The following is a 24,820-nucleotide window of genomic DNA, read 5'->3' on the forward strand; positions in this document are numbered from 1 at the left end:
CAAGCAAAAATTGACCAACTGGCCAGTTCTAAGCAGTAAGAAGTATCCGTTTCACTTGAAGATCAAATAGATGTTTTATAATATTCACTTAATAAGAGATAAATGTAGCACATCCTTCAAAGAAGCTGCCTCCCTAATTTATAATACATTATGAACGCAAACAATGAGGACTTCTATGAAAGGAGGCAACTCAGCTGCTTATATTTCGCTTGAGAAGGAACATGTTACCTTCCTCAAAATGATAAAAAAGAAAAAGAAAAGAAGAAACAAATGCAAATTAGATGGCTTCATTTGCTAGGGCAGTTCTTCTTCCATTGGCCCAAATAGTACTATGTCAGCTTTTCTTAGGATCTGAGCTTTCGTTTTGAAATCTGTCAAGAATCAAGCCGCAATTGTTCATGGTGCGTGCATCTAAGAGACTATGATTCCAAAGTTTAATCATGAATAATCTCCAACACCTGCTCATGTCATAAAGAAAGTCAGCATGTGAGAGCTAAATGAGGAAGTACATTATGCAAAACTGTTTATGTAGAACACTTGCAACCGAAGATGCTTGATATTTCAACTAACCAACATAGTATGTGTTAGGGTACAGGTGTGCCTTTATAAAGAACAGATTTGTTAAGATTGAACAGCCTACCATAATAGAGCAGGAGATCGCACAAGATCTTGCCCATGAAGCCTGGTAAATGCCTCACATGCCCATGGAATGTGGCCATCCGCGAGCACCCTGCAACATAATAATTTGCTTTTATTTCATGAAAATTTAATAATTGAATGGCAGAAATCACCAACTCAGTCAAACATAATTTTCATAAATGTAAATTTAGTGACAAACTACATGTCCATGTTGATCAATAAATTGTTTTTCTAGAGAAAAAAACAACAAAATGGTTGATCAATAAAATGATTTATCCAGAGAAAACAGAAAAATGGTGGTCTAAAGTCTAAACAGACTGATAGTCCACAGTATCAGAAAGTCACTAGCTAAAATATTCCTGCGGAAGAAGTCGCAGATCTTAGTTAGCTAAAAATTATCCACATATCAAAGAGAGTCCTTATTGAGAATCGCTGCAAATGCCAGGAGGGAGAATAAATGAAACCAATCATTTGGAGGAGAGAGAAACATAATCAAAAGGCGCTTTCAAAAAAGCCGGACAGAAAGGTTACAGCATTTTTATATAAGAAAATATAGGGCTGGCTTTAAGGATAGATTCCACAATTTACAACAATAACCTTGTACGAGTCTAAAACAAAGCAATGAGACTGAATTCTGGATTTAAAGCTGTCAGTGGGACAATGCCCCCTAACCTCAGTGGGCCCCAAACCTAATCTTTGTGTGGTTCGGAACACAGCTGGAATATTAGGCGGAACATTCAACTTAAGACTCGAAAGTGGCTGTCTGTGTGTGTTTTCTGTGACACTGCTCAAGAGCATTAACACAACACAACAATATGAAATGAAGCAAAGAAAGATAGTAATAAAGAACCCTCAGAGTAAGTTAATCATCAATAATGTAGATTGTCAAAGCAAGAAAAAAATAGTGATATAAAATAAAGCAGATTGAGATGGACCTTTGCTTCCTCACAAAAGAATTCCAGAGATGCATAATCTGCTTCTCATCTTTTGCCACATCCACAAAATCATCAAGCATCTGAATCATGATAAAGATTAATTAGGATAAGTAGAATTTTTCTACATCACATGTAAGAGTATGAGATAAGCGCTCACTAGATAACATAAAACCAAGGTTGGCGCCTTCACATAAAGAGAATGTTTCAAGTCAAATGGAAAGGCGGCACTTATGAATGACAGAAAGAGTCAACCAAGAAACAAGGTGCAATGTTTTAGAAACAATAGGAGCTATGATACTTCCTTTCTTTTACTTCTGTGTCAGGAAATTTAAAGAAATAAAAAAGAATGCAACACAAGGTGATAAAAATATCTTACCCTTCTATCTTCAAAATCAGCAATGTCATCATCAACTTCATCTTCACTATCCCGATCTGAAAAAACTTGTTCCAATGCCATCGGCTATAAACAGAACAAAGTCATTGATTGAACTGACTTATATTTATGTACGTGTAATGAAAATGGGATTTCTCTAATTTTGTGAAGGAAGAATAGAAGGTTGAAAACGAAATTGATATATTTCATTAACTTCTAAAGCAAGAGCAGCAGAGTAAATTGACCTTTTAAATAAAGAAAAAAAGGAAAAAGAACAAACAAAACTTAAGCAAGAGTGCATATGCATAACACTTTGATGAAAGAGCAAGAAATAATACAAATTACAAAATAGTTTATTAGCAATGAATTTATAGTACCACTGAGACATACCACTGCCTATATGTCTTGAGCCCTGACCTTCCAAAAATAGGATTCAAATCTCCTTTTAAGCTAGAAAGAGTTAATACCTAACTATTTTTGTGAAAAGGCAAATTAATAAGTGTACATAATAAAGTTATTCAACTGTTGTTTCCTTCAATTTGGCAACTTTGCTATCCAACTTTTTGGTTAAGCCCAATTGTTTAACCATCTATGATCTCTACAAATGATTTTTAAGATATAGTTGTATAAAAAATGTTGGGAAATTTTTTCCGGCAAGAGGAGACAAACTCATTAGGACACTTAAAAGAGTCATATTTGTTTTTATGCGTGTCATCTCAATTAGGGGCGAAAATGGATCGGATAATGCTTAACTCACATCCAAATCCATATTTTAGTCCCAATATGAATATTAGACAGAAAATAGAATTTAAAAAATAACCTAACTAAATGGATGTAGAAAATTTCGAATGCGGACTGGATAATTTTAAAACAAGAATCAGATCATAAATAGATATGAATCGAATTTTAAATGAATTATGACATTTCTTTTGGATACAATTAACACAAATTACTAAGTTTAAAAAATAATAACTTCTTGCATGTCAAATACAAATAAAGTTAGTAATATCAATCTTGAGAGTAATATCTATCAGTCCTAGGGGAGCATTTGAATATATTCGAAGAGGCCCGGCAAGCATCCAATTTCTGCAAGGCTTCCTACCCCAGTGAAATGACTGTAGCACTTTCATAAGCAGGCTGCATAAGCCTTGTATATGGACTCTAGTCAACCAAATGCATAACTACTAGAATGTATTTGAATTATATGATTAAATCATTAAGTTAATCAAATGTCAAGGAACATCAAACTCAGTTGTTCAACAATCATGTATTATTTTTTCCAGCATATTCGGTATGTTTCTCTCTTCCTCCTTGTTCTACTTCTTCACTTCACATTCTAGCTCATTTGGTAGGTTTTTCTCTCTTCCTCCTTGTTTGCACTTTGCACCGTTACTTCATGTCTCTTTTGCTCTACTTCTTCACTTCACATTCTAGATTGTTTCAAGTTAAACTTGAAGCTAGACGAAATCAACATCAGTCAGCAGGTTTTCCAAGTCATTGCTATTGATCTGCTGTCCTTTGCTACCGCAGATAATTTAATGTGAAACTGGAATACTGCTGGAGTAATCGAGTCCAACTTGATGGACAAATAAAGAAGGTAAACATTCTCTTTGCTCAGGTAGAGCTCTCCTGAAGGTTGAAAACATGAAATCTAAACTTGAACATAATCTGTAAAATAATTTTAGACCTACATAACTTTTATCTTTTCCTTGGCTAAAAGACATTCCTACCTCCCCTGGACCTAATATAGGCTCTTGTCTTACCCTATTCCACAATCCATCCATATTAGATATCAAAGAAACTTAACTTTTATATATAATTCAAGGCTCTTTAAAGTTTCATACAAGCTGATCATTTCTTTGAGTATAGTAGTTTATTCAGTATTTAACTAATTATCTAGTTGCATGCAATTAAATTAGTTTGAATTCTTTCAGGTTCTTCTGTTCTCCAAATAAAATTTAGCAACATAGAGTGCATCAAAACAATAGAGATCCTTACCAAAGGGTAACAAAGATGAGACTTAACATACAACTGAGCAAATATATAATAAAGTTCCAAATCACAATAATGAGAGGTGATTTACTGGAAGTTTATATCTTAATATGTACTTTAGCGTTCTTGTTTAATATGTTAACTTGTTGTCTCCTATTATCTGCCCCCCTCAATATCTTCTAAAAAAAGTAAAAAACAGTGAAAGATATGTGATCAAAAGTCAACTTCTATATAGTTCGAGCTATTACAACATATAGAGAAAAGTAAGCATGCTGAAATCCATCACAGATGTTGCAATCCATACTTGCAACAAATAATAGCACTAATATCATAGATGACCATGCTATGGCACGGCCCGTGCCACAAGAGAGGGAGAAAAAAAGATGAGGGAGACTAGTAGCGCTTCGTTGTCGTTGTCGTTGTCGTTGCCCATTGTGCCGGAGGTTGCCGATCGCGACGCGGATACCCTAGCCTTTGCTAGTTCGAGGAAGAAGAAGACCCGAGTGGATCAAGTCGTCGGGTCAATTTCCGAGTAAAAACTTAAGTTATGGATCTGCATCGCGATCGGCAACCTCCGGCACGATGGGCTACTGCAAGGTCAGCGGCAAACAACAGCGACGACTACAAAGAGACTTCCGTGAAGCATTGCTAGGAGGGGTGCCGTGCGGCACCCCTCGTGCCACATGCCGGCACGCCCCGTGTTAGTCAGCACGACCATCGTTGACTGATATAGAAAATAAGAAAGGAGGACGCAGAAGTTCTCAAGTTGAATGATGCAAGGGACCAGGACTAGGGCAGACCATAAAACATGCATCAACAACAACAACAACAACAACAACAACAATAAAAGAGAAGAAAATTAAGTGCAGATACTGAGAAGAGTACAGTTGTTCATTACTTGAGCTCTGTGAGAGTGAAAGAATTGGCGCTTTTGAAGCAGTGCGCGGCTGTAAGATACAAATCAATCAATAAATTAAAAATCAGAAATTTATGGCATTCCAGATGCAGCTAATAAAAGATTTTTAAGTACTACTAAAAACACAAGCACTTTATATGTTAAGTACATGCAAGAACTAGAAAAAGTTAGAAACCAACTTTCTGGGATCAGCTCGTTCAACAGATAGCTTCCGAGTCTTTGCAAATTGCAGCACAGTAGGAGGTACTAGATTTGTATCAGGTAATTGCTTGGAAGTTTGAACTGTAGCACCACAAGTACCACCGCTGTCAGGGCTAGAAGAGAGATCTTCAGTGCACTCCACACCCTGATGATGCTCTGAACAAAAGCTTGCACATTTATTTTCTCAAAAAGAAAATGAGTTTCACCAAATAATAACTTGAATTAAAAAAGATAAAAATGTGATTATGTAAATGGAGCTGGAAAAATACCATTAAATCCATTCAAATGTACTCTTTCTGTAGTATATGAAATAGGGCCATGAGAGGAGCATGTGCCATTTTCCTTTTGTAAATAATCGTCATCCAACCCTGGTCGGGCATCTTCAGGTGAATCTGATTCCAAAACTTGTGGATGTACATGATTTGCTGCCCGATTAATGTTTCTTAATCTTCTACGCCTTTTAAATTTTGAGCTGGAAGAACATTTTATACTGCAGTTAAAAATACTGTTGCCTAAACAAACCAAATACTTGCAGCCAGAAGACTCGATGAACAAAAAGACTTGCTAGAGTTATAAAAAATTAGAATAATAAAATAATACCAGTAATGAAAGGTTTGCAGTCGTGGATCAATTCCATCAATTATAACCTGAGAAATAACTTGACAATTTAGAACGAAAATAGAAAATGACACACGAAGCTCTATAAGACAATAGCTCACCCAAACTTCTCAACAAAACTCTAGACGAACCAACTGAACACAAATTAGTACAAGTATAAAATAGAAATACAGCTGAAAGATCTTTGGAAAATATCAACAAAGAACAGTAGATTCATATCTCAGAATCGATAACCTCAATCAGACTCATAATCACTGCGATGCCTATAAACTGAAAAATACAATAGCACATATAAACTTAAATTGTATGGAGTGTGCTTTCATCATATGTGATAATCCAACTTGTTACTTCATCAATAAACCACAAAGAATAGGAGAAAGGTCAATTCTAGATAGCATTTAATTAGTGTTGTTAACTGCTTTATTATCTCCGTAGATTGTCATTTTTTTTCTCTCAAAAGGACTAAACTTTGCAGATATACTGGACTTCTTTTTCTCTTTTTAGATAATTAAAGCTAAAAGCAGATTTTTACTGATATTGAAGATTTCCTGACCTGTGCCATAAGGTTTAGTTACACAACTGTTCTGTCTTGTGTGTAAGACTTACTTAAAGAAAGATATATTCATCATATAAAATTATTTGGTCAGCTTGAAAATCTCAGACATAGATGACACTACTTAAGAACAGTTTGTTCACAACAGAAATGACAGTGTGTGCCAAAGACCAGTGTGCGGACTCATGCAGAATATTTACTTCAGAAAGCAATCAACATCCAAAGTCTGACCAGTAATAATTATATTGTAGTCAAAAGTAATAGTAGAAAAACCTCAGACAACCGCATATCGGTCTTCATAGATATATTGACAGCTTGATACTCTTCAGTTACCTGCACCAAAAGCATGCACCTTCTTAATTGAATGGGTCGTAACAATGTAAGAAATCTCAATGAAGATTCCAGAAGTTTACCAACCCAAAACTCAAAATTGAATAGGTCATGGGAGGACGTCAAGTGATATCTTAGACCCTATGAGTAATAAAAGTAGTACATCAAATATGAGGTAAATTTAGCAGTAATTGTCAACAGAAATTAAGAAGAAAATTTAGCAGTAATGTTGAAAACTACCTTAAAGCTTGCACACTGCACCAAGCAAAAAGGGCAGGAGAAGTCCTCTGTAACTGCTTAGGAGAAGACCAATGCATTAAAAAATGAAAGGTTTATTGGAAGGAAGTACTTACTACCGAATGATATCAAAATGACATCAACAAGAAACTCTTGCCAAATATCCCTTATTGACTGTCCTTAGGAATATATAAAATGAATACCTAGCATACATCAAATAGATAGAATATAAAGCACCATATCTCATACTGATCTGATTTAATCTAATTGCAAAACCGCACTTCACTTTATGCATGCATGTCAGAATGTGGCAAATTCATCTAAAGTGTTTAAAATGAAAAAAAAAAATCATTAGAATCATTGTCCTTTTCCAGAAGTAGACTCTTGAAAGATGAAAGGGCAACGTAATATCAACAAATTTGGAATGACATAATTAGATATAAACTTCTAGAAATGAAGTTAAAAGTATATCAATATCACATCATGCAAAATTGCACAATAGCCATATATTTATGGGTAAACGAGCAGAATATTGTTCATTTAAGCTTTAAACTTCTACATGTATTGGTTATGCACTAGCCAAAAAGAGACTCACATAGTTAAGTCACTCTTGATGTGCCTCAGAGATATTTAAATTTCCTGTATAATGTTTATATGCTTACTAATTAATTATTTTATAATCTACAAAAAGCTTCACCATGTTACAGCACAGAGCTATAGGACTATCCTGGAAGAACTAATGATACATATAAATGAGCGGTTAACCCCGTATCACTGAACATGAAGCCACAACATCTAAACGGGTCTTAAATGTTGTTAACTAGGTCGCCACATTAATCCTTATCATAAACAGCAGGCAAAAAATTCGGTGAGTCAGATAAACTGCTAGTGAGGAAAAGCATGTCACTCACAATATATGACGTATACCAACCCGTTCACTATTTACATTTCCTGCACCTACATTTTCATCCTTTGGCTTGACTTTTAATATATTAAAATCTAAGGGAGAGAGGCCATGAGAAATCACCTTCAGTCTTCTGCAGTGTATTGTTGTAGTATCTATAGTTGAAAAGTACATTCCCAGCTCTCAATCTGGACAGCAGAAGCAAAATAATCACAACAGCTACTGAGATAACTAAAAAACGTGATAACTTAAAAAGTAGCTATAGGAGAAGATATGAGAAGAAGAAGAAGAAGAAGAAGAAGAAGAAGAAGAAGAAGATTTTCATGAGTTTAGAATATAAAAAGACCCAAAACCATGGTCTCTAATAGACCAAGCTTTTTTGTAATTGGTGAGTTATCCTAGTATTAGAGCAGTTCCTGCATTCAAATCTTCATTGAGATTTGTTATTGGAACCCATTCAATTGACATAGCAACCCATGCATGATGCCAGCAGAGATGAGGGTGATTTAGTTTATCAATTTGAGTGACTGGGATCAGTTTTAACAATTTAACCTAATTTTCCAGTCGGAACTAATTAACCAGATTTGCAAAAATAAAAAATAAATTTGCAACCATACAACTCATATGTCAGTGATAAGCATAGTAGGTCCTCCATCAAAAGTGTACAAAATTATTCGTCTTAAAAATATACTTTGGAGTATCAATTGATTGGATCATCGGCGGGAAGTAGGGCAGTCAAAATAATCGAGCTGGCTCGAGCTCGGCTTGAGCTCAGCTCGATAATGCTCGATCAAGCTCGACTCGAAAATAGGCTGAGCCGAGCTTGATCATTAAAGCTAGGCTCGAAATTAAATTCGAGCCAAGCTTGATCCAGAGCCGACTCGATCGAGTCGCTCGATAAGGCTCGAATATATATATATATATAATATGAGTAATATCAAACTAATATGAACCATCAAATCAAAATCCTTTCACCCATTCAGAATTTCAACCATAATTTTCTGACACAATTATCTTTATTGTTTGTAATTTATATTTTGGTTGCTTATAGTTTTTTGACACAATTATCTTTGTTACTTATAATTTATATGGTTGCTTGTAGTTTTCTAATCTATTTATCTTTATTGCTTATAATTTATATTTTAGTAATATTTATATCTTTATAGTTAAATTAGGTTTTATTTCAAGCTTGATTGAAGCCTAAATTAATTCAAGCTTGCTTAGGCTCGAGAATGGTTTTGAAATTGATAAGGCTTAAAATTGCTAATTGACCAGCTCGTTTAAGCTCGTTTTAAGCTCAAAATTGGCTCGAATTTGAAATTGGCTCGGATTGAAGTTATTTCAATTCAAACTTGATTACAAAGATAGGCTCAAGATTAATTTCAATCCAAGCTTGATTAGAGCCAGGCTCGATCAAGCTCGGCTCGTTTACACCCTTAGTTGGAAGGACTTGTGGAAATCTTAAACTCGCTCCTAGAGCTAAATTATTGATATAGAATATTTGGTAAACTGGCTGCCTATGAAGATTATCTTCATTCACTAGGCAATGGTCCTAGATACTGCCCAATCTATAACGAGCCTTGTTTGAGTTTGTATCAAGTGACTGTACCGCAGGAAGCATCTCTGTACTTATTAGCTAATATTTCAATTACTTATGGAGAAACTATAGTGACACTCTTTCCAATAACATTATACGTCTCAACAACTCACTTATTTTCAGACTGATCCATTATCTATTTTTTGATTTACTACTCCTTTATATTGGAATGATTCAATAGTCAAATATGTTGGCAATTTCTTGTGGGCAGATGAAGCAATAGAATTTTGAATTAGACCTTTTGATCTTTGGTAGTTAGTAATAATATGAACTTGTCTAGCCAGTTATCAAGCTATGTCAACCCAAGAATTTTTTTCTAGAAAATTCATTTCTTTCACTGACGGCTACTGTCAAAACCACTACTTGCTTAAATCTCCCATCCATGGGAATCCTTCAATGGGAGGATCTCAGTTTGGTGTGTCAGAATCGCAAACCAATTATTTTGCAGGTGCTTTCTCACTACTAACAAATAACATACTCAAGGTAGAAGCTTGTGCCATAAAGATGGTTATTGACAAAGAAATTGTGATTTTTGGCAAATGAGATTGAGAGTAATTCGAACATCATGATTAGCTACACTGATGATCATGTTGATGTACACTGGCAAATTATGAGATGATGGTATCTTGTTTTCCCAAAATTTATTTTCGTCCTTTTACTTTACTCATTCATATACATTAGAGTTAATAGAGTGAACTATTAGTCGGGGATATTCTCAATGGACAGATCAGGTAGTTTCACAGAGGCAGTCTTGTAATAGCTGATGCCATTCATTCTGTTATCAATAATAATTTACAAATAGCTCCTACAAATTCCTAATTTCCTATAATTGCATATCATAATTATGAGAAATTCAAAGAAACTATTATTGATCATGACATTAAAACTTTTTTCCTGGTTTTATGTGGATAGATAAGAAATTATACTCTAATATAGCATAAACTTGAAATGTATAAACTATAAACAGAAATAAAGGCCATTGTGATTGCAATATTGTATAATTTGACTCTTACTATCTTTTATAAAATAATATGGAGTACTCATTATATGTTATGTAGTGCAGGTCAAGATTATGTGTTATCCATCACATGCATAGCATGTACTATATTATAAGAATGTTGTATGAATTGCACGCGACATTAGATGTAAAACTTCACCAAAGAATCTAACTCTACATTCACTTCAGGAATAACTTTTTTCTTATTCTGAAACATAATTTTTTATTCTAGAATAACAGTTAAGCATCATAATAACTCTATTATAGAATACAAGCATTACTGATCAATATTGCATCTTATACCATATTAACTCGATTACTAATTTACCTTTGATATCTATCCCATCAACCTACTTTATATCAAATTAAAAAGCATTTATAATACTTTCATAAAAAAGAAAACACATTTTTCTCATATTTTCCTTCACTTTATATCACATGAAAGATAATTATTACACTCTTATTTTAGAATATAAATGAACATAAAAATAGTTATTTATAGAATAAAGATCTCATCTTGGGAAGAAAAAAAAAGAAATACCTATTCTAGAATTGACATTATTCCTAAAGCAAACAAGTCTTAAAAATCTGATACATGTCAACAATTTCAGACTTAGAAAGAACAAACATTAAGGCATAAGGCTTTGTTGGTGCTATAGATTATATAGCTCAAAACACATTTTGCTTGTTTCCCTCTTTTATAAGAAACAAGCTAGCAATTACACAAAATTTAATTGGAATCCAATAATAAATAGGTATTTGTCTAAGTTCACCAAATTGCTTTAGCTTAATAATGAACATGCAGAAAAACAAAAAGGGAAAAATAAAAGGTTGAAAGTTGAAAAATCACATTGTTCTTTTTGACTACCAATGGGTACAATGAATTATGCGTTACCCAAGTGCTCTACACTGAGACAGATACAATTTACAAAGAAGAAATTAATCCAAAGGGTATGCAATAACAAAATTTTGCAACCAACCAATCAAAGAAACAAAGAATGACAAAATGTGAAAATAATAGAGAATAAGAGAACTGATAGATAAATAGAGCATTACCGCATGATATGGGGTAATGATGATGTAGGAACATCATCATATGAGAAGGAATCATAAGGTGATTTGTCTCTTGCACCAGCCTCTTGAGCACATATACTCACTTGCAGTTGATATGAACCCTTCATTGATGGAAATTCAACAATCATTGCAGTTATAAATATAATATAAACATTCAGTTAAAAGGTCAACTCACCATTGAATCCAGAGTAAGTGGATGAAATACTAAGCAGTTGTTCTGATCCAGAAATTTAGGCTGCAATTGTGTTAAAAAAATCTAGCAGATAAATACTACAGATCATTGGAAAGAGAGAAAATTTGCAAAAAGTATAACTGATGATCAATAGACAATAAGTAATCAAGGTAGTGGTGAGCTCATGGCTGCCATAAACTTGAAAAATAATGAACACTAAGGTGTTGACAAATGGATAATTCATCTTTGCCACGCATGGTCGCGTTTTTCTTTTTCTCTTTGACTGTGCTATTTGCATCTGAGCAAGAAGGTGCATTGTGTAGGAACTGGGAACATACTGCTAGTCAGGCACTTCTCCAATGGCATACCTCCAAAAAGCTTGGCTGCATATTAATAGTTGAAATCATCTCCGCTCTATGTCCCAAACTCAATGTCACACAGTTTTGCAGCGAAGAACAAAGTGAATCAATCGGTATTTTTCCGCAGAGGTACTTTCCTTCAAGTTCTAGCAGAAAGTTGGAAATATCAATAGACCATATTAGAATGACATACAAGACTTTTGGTCATCAATCAAGACTGCAAACTTTCCTTCAAGCATTACTAGCAGAAATAGGCCACCTAATGTTAGCCATTATAAGTGCATATACTAACATCATCCAAAATTAACACAGATATACTCTGCATCTGTATATAATTTATATAAGTTAACATAAGATGTAAATGGCAATTTAAGTAAACAAAAAATCAACTAACTGGAATTAGGAAAAAGCAAGATAGAGAACAACAGAAGTAGATAGATGAACCAGTATGCATCATATCACACCTTAAAAAGATGTGCACTCAAAAAAGCTATTGCTGTAGTAAATCCTTAAGGTGAATACTGTTAGTCTATTATAGCCTATTATTATATAAATATAATAGACTAGTAGACTATTATTATAGAATAATAAAAGTCTACTACTAGTAAATACTTAAGGTGAATACTATTAGTCTATTCGTATGCATGTGTTGTTGCTATTAGACTTGGTATTGATTCTCATAGTTAAAACTCAACAGCATAGAAGATAAGGATACACAGATGTGTTCAATCTGTCAAATCCATGCAATCTACTATAATGGTATTATTTCTAATTTTCTATTCAAGCAGCATGGAGCTATTTTGCCATTAAATCTCATTTTTTATCTTTTGGATTCTAGCTGAAAACCCAAGGGCATGAACTAAGTGGATTAGTGAGTGAAAAATCTCCATGACCTGAAGGCAAGTGTCCATTTTTCAATTTTGGGTAATGATATTAACAGAAAACTAATTGATGTGCACTTCGCAACTTATACAAGATGAAAGTAATAACTCTATAAAGCATTATACATGTTGGTGTAGTTCAACTGAATAAATTCAGAAAAAATACACAAAACACTGCAATAGAACAATGCAGATGGAAGGGCTGACAAGAGAGAACTGAATGTCTGTAAGCCCTCATTTATCCACTTCATCTTTGTCATTTCCTTTCATCTTCATGGCATGTAAACTAATAGTAATAATTCATCAACCGATAGAGAAAACAAGAGATAGCACAGCATACGAAGGACGAGCAATAAGGTTGGTAATTTCAGATACAACGTATACATTATATATGCCAACTTTTCAGATTCAAAGAACAATCATTCACAGTAAGTACAATGATAGCTCTTACAAAAATGTCACTATTAATCTTAATTGACAATAATTGTTGATATAGCCTTACTTGGAGAAGAAGTGAGTTGGATAGTGTCATCTGGTCGGTCATTTTCATTGAAAGCTTCTTTCATTTCCCCTTTGAGAAATCCAAAGACAAATCAAATATGATTGCTAATATGTAAAGTCAAGTAAAAGCATATATTCCATGTCAGTACCACTGCTGAGGAGGATAATGTTAAGATGGCTGATGCGGCCATCAGCTGCCAATTTCTTAATCTCAGGAATAACAAAATTGGCTTCTGTTTGATCTTTCTTCCCAAATTCACTGAAAGAATTTAGCAAATAGGCCCGACTAAGCCTATATACTGAAGAATGCTGCTTGTGAAACCAACAAAGGAGAGTGAATAAGCTATGTTATTCTATACGTAGTGCACAAAAACTTATATGTAGCATTATATCAGACACTTTTACCTCTCCAACGGTGACATTAGAAACAGGTTGGCCCAACAGTACATACAGAGGAAACACATTTCGAGGCTGCAGTTCAGCATTGATGTTCCCGGAAAGCGATACAGTTATTTGAATTCTACAGCATGGACAAGATTTATCTTGTTAGATTCTACCAAAAACTAAGATCTTATATTTCAGCCCATTTTATCTCCTCAAAAATTCAGAAAAACAAGAAAACTTCCTAACAACCCTGAGAACAGTAAATGGAAAAAGAAGCCAGAAACTCAGAGAAGCGAACACAGAAGAGGAAAATTTTCTAATGATATCATGTAGCATGCTGTCAAACTGACTTTAGTTGCATGAAGTTAGGTCAACAAAGGCTCGAGGCCTTCTTATCCATGTTCATTGTAGATGGGCCGTACAAAATGGCATTGACCTAAAAAGGTATAGGAAGTAGAAACAAACTCAAAACTACTTTTATAAAGCATCACAACTAATAATAAATATAGTACTTGTATATCTGATATTCAAACTCTAATTCAAGAATAACTGAACCACAAGAAAGCAAATTGAACAATCTTTGACAAAAGATTGACACACTTGAAAGCTAATAAAAAAGGTAGAATACACATTGAGTCTCATCATTGCACACTTCTTTGGAGCCTAATTCAAGCAAACTTCTTCTTTATTTACTATAATCTTCATGACCACTATTTCTCATTGACATCATTGAGTCAACCACTTAAGTATTATACCCAAAATTGATTGAATAACATGCAAAAGAGAATATCTAAAAAAAATGTGGATTACTTAGCATTTTGAGCAGTTACTAGTAGTCCAAAAGCTTCAAACACAATCAATAACCGTTTAGGGTTTTAGGTATAGGGTAAAAAATTTGCAAGTTTCTGTTTCATAAAGATTAAGCTTCTCACATACCACAACAAACAGAAACATTAGCTCTAACAAAATAGGACTTTTATAAATTCAGCAAGTGTAAACGAGAAATCATGTAAGTATCATATTCTTTGGACACAAATAAGAATAAATGGTCATTGAAGCACATGTTCAGCCTGTATAAAAAAACTTCGTCAGTTACAAGAAAGTATAGTCTTTTTAAGAGAAAAATTTCACACTGAAACTAGTGATAATAAAAAAAAAGCCACATGAAGAATCAAGGTAGACATGGTTCATGAACCCTATAGTGAACCAGAGATTGAAAAGCTGCAAGAAGCAGCCATAAATAAATAAAAGCCTAAAGTTGATAATTGCTTGTGTTTCAGGGGAACATATAACAATTTATACAGCAAGAGATAAATAATAATAAAAAAAGGAATGACGTGAAAGATCAAATAAGCACCTAAAAAGGTAAGTAACTATAACATATGACAGATACCTCTTTTTGCGCTTTGCCTGGATCTTGTATTGTAAGCATCTCTGAAGAAATGATGGCTGCAGTAGAAAGAATATATTGTTGACACCCTGAATTTATCTTCCATATCGGATTGCAATAAAATCGAAACTGAAAAGGCAGAATATGATAAACAAGAGAACTTACATTTCGGATCGCTCGACGTTGAAGAATATTGTACAGTTCAACGGGTTTGCAATATGCAGAAAAGCTTTCTTCAGCTGCCAGTTGCTCCTCAGCTGTCAGACGAATCCTAGACTGCTGACGGCACATTTGATTGACAGCCCTAGAATGGCTACAGCTGCAACCAAGATCCCTACACATGAAAGATGGTTCCATTTACGACCACAAATAAACAATTGCCAGCAAAAATTGTTGAAAGTGAAAAATAAAAATAAAACTAAAAATAAAATAGAAGAAAGATGAACCACAAAAAAGTATGGTGACAGGATAGTACAACCTACTTGGCCAGACAAAATTTTGCACAACAAAATAAAGGAACAAGATGTGACAAACATACGTGTCTTCGCGAACTGCCAAAGGTAAGCCTGGCATGCTGGATTGGAAGTGCTGAAAGATATATTTTCATAGGACACCAAGCCTACTTGAATACGTCGAGGGATCATCCACCTGAGATCTCCAATTACCTACTCCCCGGCCGCCGATGAATCATCCACCAAGCCTACTTGAATACGTAGTATTTATAGTTCTTATGATTTTGTAAGGAGTGACTAGGGTTTAACAAATGCCTTCTTTCTCTGCAGTATGCAAGAAATATGCAAATTCACAATATAGAAGGTAAAGATAACTGTTAATTGATGAATAAAGGATATCCAATCCTTCAGAAAATAAAATATTTGATAATTAACATGCAATAAAGACAACTTGATGTCTAATTAGATCTAGCGGACTGCAAAATATAGCTACAAGGAAAAGCTCTATTATAAGAATCATTATCATAACCGGATTGAACTAGGTGGTTGTACCGGTGTACAGACCACTAAACCAGTTCGATTTTGTTATCAGACCAATAAGCAATCGACTTGATAAAAACTGACAAACCAAGCGGTTGAACCAATGACCCGTGCAACTCGGCTGTTCTTGGGCGAACCAGCCGGGTTAAGTAATTTCACAAATTATCCAATGATCCTTAATATTTAATTATTTTGTTCTATATTTAATGGTATTTTAGTCCTAAACTTTTAAAATATTTAGTTTATAATATGCTTGTGTTATAAAATAGTTTTTTTGCACATATACTCTCAAAAAGGAACTTATATACTTATGTATCCCTCTAAAGTTCATGTATATTGCTTAAAATACAAAGTTTTTGCAGGTACACTTTTTAAAATTCTTATATTTTTGCATAAATACTATTCAGATCTATTAAAATTTGAATAATCTAAATGTAAAAGGATAAAAATATCATTATTTTAGTTTTCAAGTATTTCTCTCTTTGATAGTTGCATTTTTATTTTTTTATATTAGATGAATTGATTTAAAAAGTAAACCATGAGGGTATCTGTATAAATAAAATATATTTTAAGGGATATACATACAATGATACTACTTTTGTAGATATTTTTTTATTTTTAGAATTATATATAACTATCTATATATTATTTAAATATTTTTAGAAAACTAGCATTCCAATCGAGTAAACCACCGGTTGAACCAATAACCTAGTAACCCAACCTCTAATCGGGTCAATATCTGGTCCGGTTCTAATAACTATAATTATGAGCATCAAAATAGCCTAGCATGTCCACTCTAAAAGAAAGAGATGATTCATGGCCCAAGGGCCAATACCATTATTGTACATTACTAATCAAACAGGATCAATTTAGTCTAAAAGAAAGAGATGATTCATGGCCCAAGGGCCAGTATCATTAGCAATTTTTTCCACAATCTTCTTATTTACATGATTTACTTCGGTAAGAGTAGTAACATGTTCAATGTCGTCAAAGAGTATAGCAAAGATAGTATGAAGATGACACAAACAAAGCCTTAAAATTTTGCAACTATATAGCAGCAGCAATCAGGCCTTCAGTTTCAACTTTCACTTTTTAAGATTGACCTTGACCATATGAACTGTTTTACTCCATTCAACTTGTTAAGGCAAGATTCTGACAATACACGTGTTATCAAATACACATATTATCCTATCACCTCTTACAACTGCTTTCAACATAAGTATTCCATTTTCTCTCTCTCTCCGAGAATTTTCAATTTGAAAAGTGCGACTTCCAATAAGAGTGATGTATGTGGTCTCAATAAATAGAAAAGCTGCATCTATAGGACGAATATCGAAGAACTCCAAAACAACTATAGCGATCATTAAGGGAACGTACCGTCCTGCTATACCACAAGCATGACCTAGCAAGCCGACTAAGGTCTGAGATGAACACATATGGTTACGGAAATGCAGCTTAAAATATTGAAAGAAAGAAAGGACAAAAAAATCTCAGACCAGTAAAGGAAAATGATAAAAGGAATAACCTTGGGAGGCCTAAAGCAGGTGGCCACAAAGCTAACAATACGTCAACCTACTAAACGGTTCTTCCTATGAGTGAACAAAATTCTACAAAATAAATTAACTTCGTAACAAGATCTAGAAGTACCATCTCATTAAGACTGACATTACTTCCCAAACAGGATCGACTTAGTCTAAATTTCTCCAAAACCAAAATTTCTTCACCAAATTCTACCAAACGTCATGGACCCAGCAAACGATTTCCTTCCAAGATCCAATTTTTACCTAAAACCAAGAGCATATTAGCTCAGGAAAGCAAGATCGACGTACGTACAAGACGAGCCGATGAATTCACCGAACCGATACCTCACCGATAAAACGAATAAACCCCCGAAGATCCAAAGGATACGATACAAAAGGGGCGAGATCTAGACGTAGCGAATGATTCCTCAGCACAAAAAAAATTCAGCTCCTCTCCTCCAAGACCAGCGTAAAGACTCAATTTTTATCCAAAATTTGGTGGAGAAAATTACGGGGGGGCATAGAGAGAGAGAGAGAGAGAGACGCAGATACCTGTGCCCTAGTTCCTGGTTCGCTTCGGCGGGGTCCGTACGCGCACGAAGCGACTCCCGTAACTAATGGCAGCGCTTTAAAAGTTAAAACCCGCATCTGGACTCCGACCCGTTTGAGCCACTGGGCCCACGGGCTCGGGCCCATCTTTATTCGCAGATAACCTTGGAGTCCGACGAGGATAAAAGCTCGGATAAACTAATAAATATCGTTCTGTTTTATTCAAATCACAAATGGGAGGGGTTCGGATAAGCTCGTTCTATTTTAATTAATTAATTAATTAATTTCTCGGATTCATCTCTATGATTTTATTTCATAAAATTGGTGCGTAATTCTTTTTCACCAAAAAAGAATAATAATAAAATAAAATCCTTATAACTTATGAAGTTAACTTGGTTTTACATACCATAAAATTTTCTCCCTGGGTTTAAAGTTAATACCCAATTATGGATCTCCCAAGATGAAATCTAAGGACAATCATTATAAAGGTGCTAACCATATGAATCTCTTTATATTAAAATGGGTAGGAATAAGGTACTACTTCTACAAAGTTGCAAGAAATGCTAAGGTTTCTATAATAACAAAAGTACCCACCTCTGCATGTATTTGTTAAAGTGGATAAAAAATTTATTAAAAAAAAGAGATAAAGCTTGAGCATAGATTTTTTTTTATTTTTGGAGATAAAATGCTGGTAAACGTATTCATTTATAAACGGCATTATAGAAATATTCAATAGATGGATCGATCCAATTTGTATAAAATTTATATTAAAAATTAAGACCGACAAAATTACGAGCAATTGAGATCAAGGAGAGAGTCTTATTGACGATCTATCTCGAGGTAGGGCAATCAAGAATAGAGTATAGTTATTATTTTACTTATAACTTCTAAATAACCTTAGCTCCACATATATAACTTACTTTTCATGTTAATGATGGTTCTTAAATCTTAACTATTTGACTAATAAAAGGAATAAAAAAGAAATTGACTATAAACTTTTGCACCCACAAGGCATTTGCTTCCCAAAAAAAATCATCATAGTTAAAAAGTTTAAAAATTAGTTTTCGTGTACATCTTGTCCGTAGATCAGGTATATTTTATTATAATATAATTTACTTTCAGTTTTAAGGACCTAATATTGTCATTACTAAAACCGCAGTATTGCCACTAATTACGATGATTTTTTACTTTCACCAAACACTTTAACTTTTACCGAACACTAATAAATTATAATTACTTCCTTAAAAATAACCTTTCTTAAAACTTTTACAATTTTCTTTCCCAGATTCCTCATCGACCAGACAAAAAAGTTTTTTACTGAGATAGAATTATATTGCATAAGAATTCAATCTATATCTAGAATGAGCTTAAATCTGTTTAGAGGATTCCTCCAAACATCTGAACAGGGGTAACTGAAGGCTTGACCTCCAGGTCAGGAATAAAAATGTACCAATTTCAAAAACATTTTGACACAAGGAAGAAGAAAGGTATGCATTCCAAACTTCCACTTGCCATTGTTCCAAAGCCTCTGTTCTCTCTCATCTGCACTATATAAACTCACAGGAGGAGGCCATATCTTAACACATTCTTTTTCATATCATTTTCTGGGTGGTAGCCTTTTTCTTTTAAGAGCTCATGGGTATTTCTGCAAGCATTATGAAGAAAATGGGTAAGGGACTCTCTTTTCCTTTCCATTTTTTAATTTTATTTTTGATGATATTTATACCCTCAGGTTGTGTATTCTCTTAAGTTAAGTTGTATCTTCTTGTTGACCACTCTTAGTTCCAAGCCAGAATGAGCTTGAACAAATAAATTAAGGTACACCATGAGATAAGATGATTTCGTTTTTGTTTTGTTTGAAGATGCAAGGAAAATTATGTATGAAATAGATGTTAATAACCAAAAAATTCCCTATATATGGTACTTTTGGATGCCATACAGTGACTCTTCAAATCAAACAAGTACTCTCATTCATTGTGCAAGTTATAGTTGGCCTTTTTTCCTACGTCAGAAATACTAAAATCCTGCAATCTTTAGTCTCTTTTTCCTTGACATCATATCTTTTACAGGCATGCAAAATCTGAATTACACAGACAAAATTTATGATAAATATTTTAAAGAGGACTCGATAACTACGCTTGAAGAATTCCATGTGGCCTTTATTGATCTTTGCAGGTTAAGTTTGATCTATTGAGCTATTATTTAAATTATAGTTTAATTAAATTTGTTGGATACTTAGTTTCTGTTGATATTCTGCAGCGATTTTAACTCAATTATGCCTGGTAAGCATTATGAGCTACCACCACGTAAGGACATAAAGGTAAGTGGAAAGACTGCACTGTGTTTTGTTGTTCAATTGCAAGACAATCTTAGGTTCAGATGCTGCATTAAATAATTATGAATGCCTGGAAAAACAGTGCATTATATTTGGCGTTCAGTTGCAAAATTTTAAGTTAATACAACAAAAAATAATCTATCTTCAAAAATGATCCTAAGAATCTGTACTACTATATTTTCTGAAATCGTCTATCTACATATATATATACCTTTATGCAGAAATTCTTCGACGATACATGGGAAACAAATAAAAATAACCCAGAAGAGCAAAAGAAAAAGCTTATTGATTTCATGTGCGAAAATGTCAAAGAAAGTAAGAGTGGTAGTGCTATGATCTTGACGGGCCTAGCCGCACCCCCTGCGGCCATCTTCCTCAAGAAAGCAGTGGACAACATGCCGCAGGCCAAGAAGTTTCGGTTGCATCTCGTCCCAAACTTTGCCTTTGTGCCATCCTTCACAATACTGTCATTGGTTGGAGTGAGATTAGTTCAGACCTATCAGAAGTCTAAAACTGCTTTGCAGTAAGGCATTGATAATAATGCACCACCTGCATGAATGGATAATCTACCCTTTGGCAACTTTTATGTGCAAGTTTTATGTATCATCTAATAACAAAATGCTGTATAGAAACATCTTCATAAAATAGTTCCTCAAGAATGCGTCAAGTTGCATTGTGTTAGATCTATTTCTTCTCATTCGATTGTTGATTGTAGCCTCTGGTCATGATTGGAATCAGGAGATAAACTGCTTTTGTTTGCAGTAATAAGCAGCTCATAAAAGTAGCATGAAAGGAAACCAACCTGCACATTTTCCTATTTGAGATTACATATCCCAATCACAATACAGGTAAATAATCCACATATATCATGCAATAATTTAACGAAGTTTTTAGCCATTTTGAGTTTGAGATTATCTAGCAACGATGACCATAACAATTGATCACCGGCATGTATGTCACAGCTTGAAACCACAACCCACAGTACGGAAAGCTACCTTCAGAAATCAAATTTGAGATACAACACCATTCTGAGTAAACCTTGAGGCATAAACAATACACTCAGATTCCTAGTGTGAACAAATCTAAAATGTTACCGGTGTCCTTAAAGCACTGGAGTTGCATCCAACATGGGAAACTAACAGAAAGGTAGATATGTTCCTTAATAAAAGTATACTGACACATGAGAGACCAGCCTAAATGGCATATACATATAGAGTTCAGTAGTATAGCCAAAACAGAGCTAACACATCTTCCTGAAGCATGGCATTTATCATTTTCCCCTGCCATAGAGTAAGAAATCTCAGAGGGTAAAACAAATTAACAAACGTGAAGGCCATAGTGAAATTTTAAGGGCCACTTACGTGTTCATCATCAGAGTTATATTATCTCCTTTCAAAAGAATCCTTCCTGGATAATTGCAAGCATGCAATTTAGTAGAATATCAAATCAAAGAAACAAAAGAGAGAACCAAGACAAGGGTACAGGATGGCTCACCCAAAGTTTTCTTTGTCTTTTTCTTGACATTGATTTCATCTGCATCATCCAAAACCAAATTCATATACTCGTCAAAGCCCTGCAAATATTGACATATTTAATTAGTAAGACCTCAAATGGATAGTGTAGATAATAAGCACAGCATGTCATATTTGGCAAAAGAAATGGAACACAAACACACATGAGCTAAGAAGGCCATTCATATAATCTATCTTTTACCGTCAAGAAAACTGATAAATGGTTAAGAGAAGCTGCAAATTAAAACTAAAAGGGAGACCGGTATGTTCTCCAAATTTATCCCTGTTCATAATCTTCACCAAAAACTTCAAACTAGTAGCCGCTTCAGTTTCATGGTGACCAATGACACTGGTCCATAAACTTTTTTCTTTTTTTCTAGACATGATATTCACATCTCATGCTTCAAAAAAATGGCAATCAATAGTTCATGACATTATAAACTATAATATGAGAATCCTCATGTGATATATTCTCACTCAGAAACTTGACAATAAATTAGTTCCATATTCATCTTCCAATCAAAGATAAGACCAAAACTCTTGTTCTAGAGCCTAAAATTTAAAATGTAAGTCAACAATGCCAAGCATCAAAAAGAAACCAATATGTATTAAGCAATACCATGGTCCAAAACTTCAAAAACATGCATGTGCCAAAACCCAAATGAGATTTACAAATTTCAAGAATTTAAAATAGGGATATCGCTCAAAATCAAGTTACCATCTACTTATGTAAACTTGTAACTTCTTTTGAAGCTTTCTCAACTTTGAGTTGGCTCTAGGCAACCTCATATTCTTGGGGAAAAAAGTTTAAATGATATTGGAAGTGACAAGGTCCCTACTTTACAAAACCCAATATCATAGGAAAAAAAATCAACTAACACATGGAAACAAAGCATGCTACCCATCTGAACATACGCAAGTTGACAGTACATATTTGTATTGATAATAAGTCAACAAGACTCAAACCAAAGGCTGTAATGGTAAGAGAAGAAAAATAGGATAAAAGAAAGGTGACATGAGGAAATCAGATGCCCCTCCTATATTCGTCTCGAGTTTCTAGGGACATAATGATAACTTTATGATTCAACTACCACATAATTGATTGCCAAGTTGTACCTGGTCTATTTCAACAAGATTTAATCGCGAGATAGAGAGAAGTTGAGAGTAACTACCTTGATCCAAAAGAAAGGATTAAACTTAAAATACAAATTTCCAAATAAAACATATCGAACCCTCACCAAAGTTATTTCAAAAGTTTTGGGTCCAGAAAAGTTATAACCCCCAAGTATATATCTATGAAAAGAAGAATCACGATACGAACAATTATATAATTGTTAATGTAAGAATACAATTTGCATTTCTAGGCTCAGAAGAATCCAGCAATCTTATATCATCCCAAGTGTGTATGTGTGTGTGTATAAGAATCATGATACAAACAATTATATAAGTGTTAATATAAGAAAAGAACTTGCATTCCTAGGCATAAATATTCCACAGTGGCATGAGTATTCAACCATCTAAGAAAATCAATCAACGTGCCCATAGCAAAGCACATATGTCAAAGAAGTCAAAGAAGCAAGGTTTAACTTAATTCTTTGACTGCCCACGAGTCATGTAAATGACAAAGTGAATCACCAACAAAAAGTGATCGATATCATGGTTCTCCTAAGAAAAAGGAAAAATAAAAGAGAGCAAGAGCTCCAAAACTTAATTTGAGAGGCAACCTTGAATCATATGCTAAATCCCCATCATTAAGACGTATCAAGTTTGCTACAAACTCGAACCACTCAATCACCTTACATAATATTGTAATCCAGCAAATTTTATGGTCAGATTAACGACTTTGAAAATTTAACTTCATTTCCTTTAATAAAAAAAAATAAGACGATTCTAAGCATTCAACCAAGTAGATTACTATATGCATTAATATTTCTCCCTGAGATAAATCATAAGAAAATATAAAACACTAACAGTGAAGCGCCATTAAATTATTATAGAGATCAAAGAACGTACAATGATCCTTCCCTCGATCCTCAAATCTTTCTGCTCGAACAGCCAAATCTGGATACGAGCTTTCTGCACCCATCCAAACGGCAAAATATAGCAGCTAACACACAAAATCGAAATCTAAAAGAAAACTAAAAGACGATAAATTTATCATATCTTACACTCTGGAGAAACCTGAAGATGAGATTCTGCCGCCAAAGCACCAAATCCACGTCCAAAGACCGGAAAAAAAGAGGCAAAAGAGTATCAGATTGAACGGAGAAGAAATGGGGACTAGTGTTTCAAGGGAGAGAAGGAACTAACGATCGGCTGGGTCATAATCCTTTGAACTTTGGTGGACGCCATGGCTTCCGACCTCCCCTTCCTCTCTCCTTCCTCTTTCCTTCTCTCGCTCGGGAGTCGACGGGAGGAACGAGTTGCTAAACCCTAACCTCCGCGCCAGGGCGGGGTTTATACGTGCGAGTGACGAACCGACTAAGCGGGTCGGATCTCGGATCGAACTATCACATCCCTCAGTGTGACGATAAGATATTAATACATTATTAATTATAATTCATAATAAACAAAGATAAGATAAAATATTAATTAATTATTAATCATAACTCACAAACAAACATATGTAAGTGTGACGGGTAAGATAACTATTAATTATCAATCATAACTCATGATAAACAAAGATATTTAAATCCCTCTAATATTGCTTCTGCTGGTCACTGTGATTGGTGGAGGTTTTAGACTTTTCTAAGTCTATCAACTGGTAGATTAAACTTATATATAAGTATATGAGTAAATAACAACTAATATTTGTGGTTAATGTCAGTTATTTTCTCTTGGGGTTTGTAGAGTAATTTAG

General features: G+C 34.2%; 3 protein-coding genes across 4 annotated transcripts; 1 reads left to right on the forward strand and 2 right to left on the reverse strand.

The window, feature by feature from the left end:
• Nucleotides 1–55: 55 nt before the first annotated feature.
• Nucleotides 56–18,225, reverse strand: LOC140777283 (polycomb group protein EMF2B). Of its 2 annotated transcripts, none has more exons than XM_073121300.1 (22): nt 18,118–18,225; nt 15,592–15,829; nt 15,219–15,387; nt 15,057–15,112; nt 13,685–13,799; nt 13,429–13,588; nt 13,281–13,349; nt 11,907–12,043; nt 11,542–11,601; nt 11,349–11,467; nt 7,822–7,886; nt 6,798–6,850; nt 6,645–6,698; nt 6,501–6,560; nt 5,657–5,703; nt 5,326–5,528; nt 5,035–5,212; nt 4,838–4,886; nt 1,951–2,034; nt 1,575–1,654; nt 641–730; nt 56–458 (listed from the first exon to the last, which is right to left on the reverse strand). In XM_073121300.1, the coding sequence occupies exons 2-22, from the start codon at nt 15,624–15,626 to the stop codon at nt 335–337; spliced, it is 2,007 nt and encodes a 668-aa protein (XP_072977401.1). In that variant the 5' UTR covers nt 15,627–15,829; nt 18,118–18,225; the 3' UTR covers nt 56–334. The 2 variants fall into 2 exon arrangements, with proteins under 2 accessions (XP_072977401.1, XP_072977402.1); XM_073121301.1 differs by lacking the exon at nt 18,118–18,225 and adding an exon at nt 17,830–18,047.
• A 1,477-nt stretch (nt 18,226–19,702) lies between these two features.
• On the forward strand, nt 19,703–21,684 carry LOC140776947 (uncharacterized). The gene is made up of 4 exons (XM_073120811.1): nt 19,703–19,783; nt 20,184–20,289; nt 20,374–20,434; nt 20,671–21,684. The coding sequence occupies exons 1-4, from the start codon at nt 19,750–19,752 to the stop codon at nt 20,974–20,976; spliced, it is 507 nt and encodes a 168-aa protein (XP_072976912.1). The 5' UTR covers nt 19,703–19,749; the 3' UTR covers nt 20,977–21,684.
• LOC140776948 (uncharacterized) lies at nt 21,413–24,415 on the reverse strand. Its single transcript, XM_073120812.1, has 6 exons — nt 24,271–24,415; nt 24,129–24,155; nt 23,974–24,036; nt 21,944–22,022; nt 21,811–21,856; nt 21,413–21,729 (listed from the first exon to the last, which is right to left on the reverse strand). The coding sequence occupies exons 1-6, from the start codon at nt 24,310–24,312 to the stop codon at nt 21,720–21,722; spliced, it is 267 nt and encodes an 88-aa protein (XP_072976913.1). The 5' UTR covers nt 24,313–24,415; the 3' UTR covers nt 21,413–21,719.
• Between the last annotated feature and the right edge of the window lie 405 nt (nt 24,416–24,820).

This window comes from Typha angustifolia, chromosome 15 (genome assembly GCF_048772165.1).
Source record: "Typha angustifolia cultivar Huaian chromosome 15, ASM4877216v1, whole genome shotgun sequence".
Taxonomy (NCBI): domain Eukaryota; kingdom Viridiplantae; phylum Streptophyta; class Magnoliopsida; order Poales; family Typhaceae; genus Typha; species Typha angustifolia.

Excerpts from the sequence above, each read along its gene's own strand:
- LOC140777283 (XM_073121300.1), bottom strand. The coding sequence starts at position 15,626 with ATGCCAGGCTTACCTTTGGCAGTTCGCGAAGACAC. Across the intron at positions 15,388-15,591 it reads TTGGCAGTTCGCGAAGACAC|GGATCTTGGTTGCAGCTGTA; the intron begins GTATGTTTGTCA and ends TTTCATGTGTAG. Across the intron at positions 4,887-5,034 it reads GAACGAGCTGATCCCAGAAA|CCGCGCACTGCTTCAAAAGC; the intron begins GTTGGTTTCTAA and ends TGTATCTTACAG.
- LOC140776947 (XM_073120811.1), top strand. The coding sequence starts at position 19,750 with ATGGGTATTTCTGCAAGCATTATGAAGAAAATGG. Across the intron at positions 19,784-20,183 it reads AAGCATTATGAAGAAAATGG|GCATGCAAAATCTGAATTAC; the intron begins GTAAGGGACTCT and ends TATCTTTTACAG. Across the intron at positions 20,290-20,373 it reads GCCTTTATTGATCTTTGCAG|CGATTTTAACTCAATTATGC; the intron begins GTTAAGTTTGAT and ends GATATTCTGCAG.
- LOC140776948 (XM_073120812.1), bottom strand. The coding sequence starts at position 24,312 with ATGGCGTCCACCAAAGTTCAAAGGATTATGACCCAGCCGATC. Across the intron at positions 24,156-24,270 it reads GGATTATGACCCAGCCGATC|AATCTCATCTTCAGGTTTCT; the intron begins GTTAGTTCCTTC and ends CTTTGGCGGCAG. Across the intron at positions 21,857-21,943 it reads AAAGACAAAGAAAACTTTGG|GAAGGATTCTTTTGAAAGGA; the intron begins GTGAGCCATCCT and ends GCAATTATCCAG.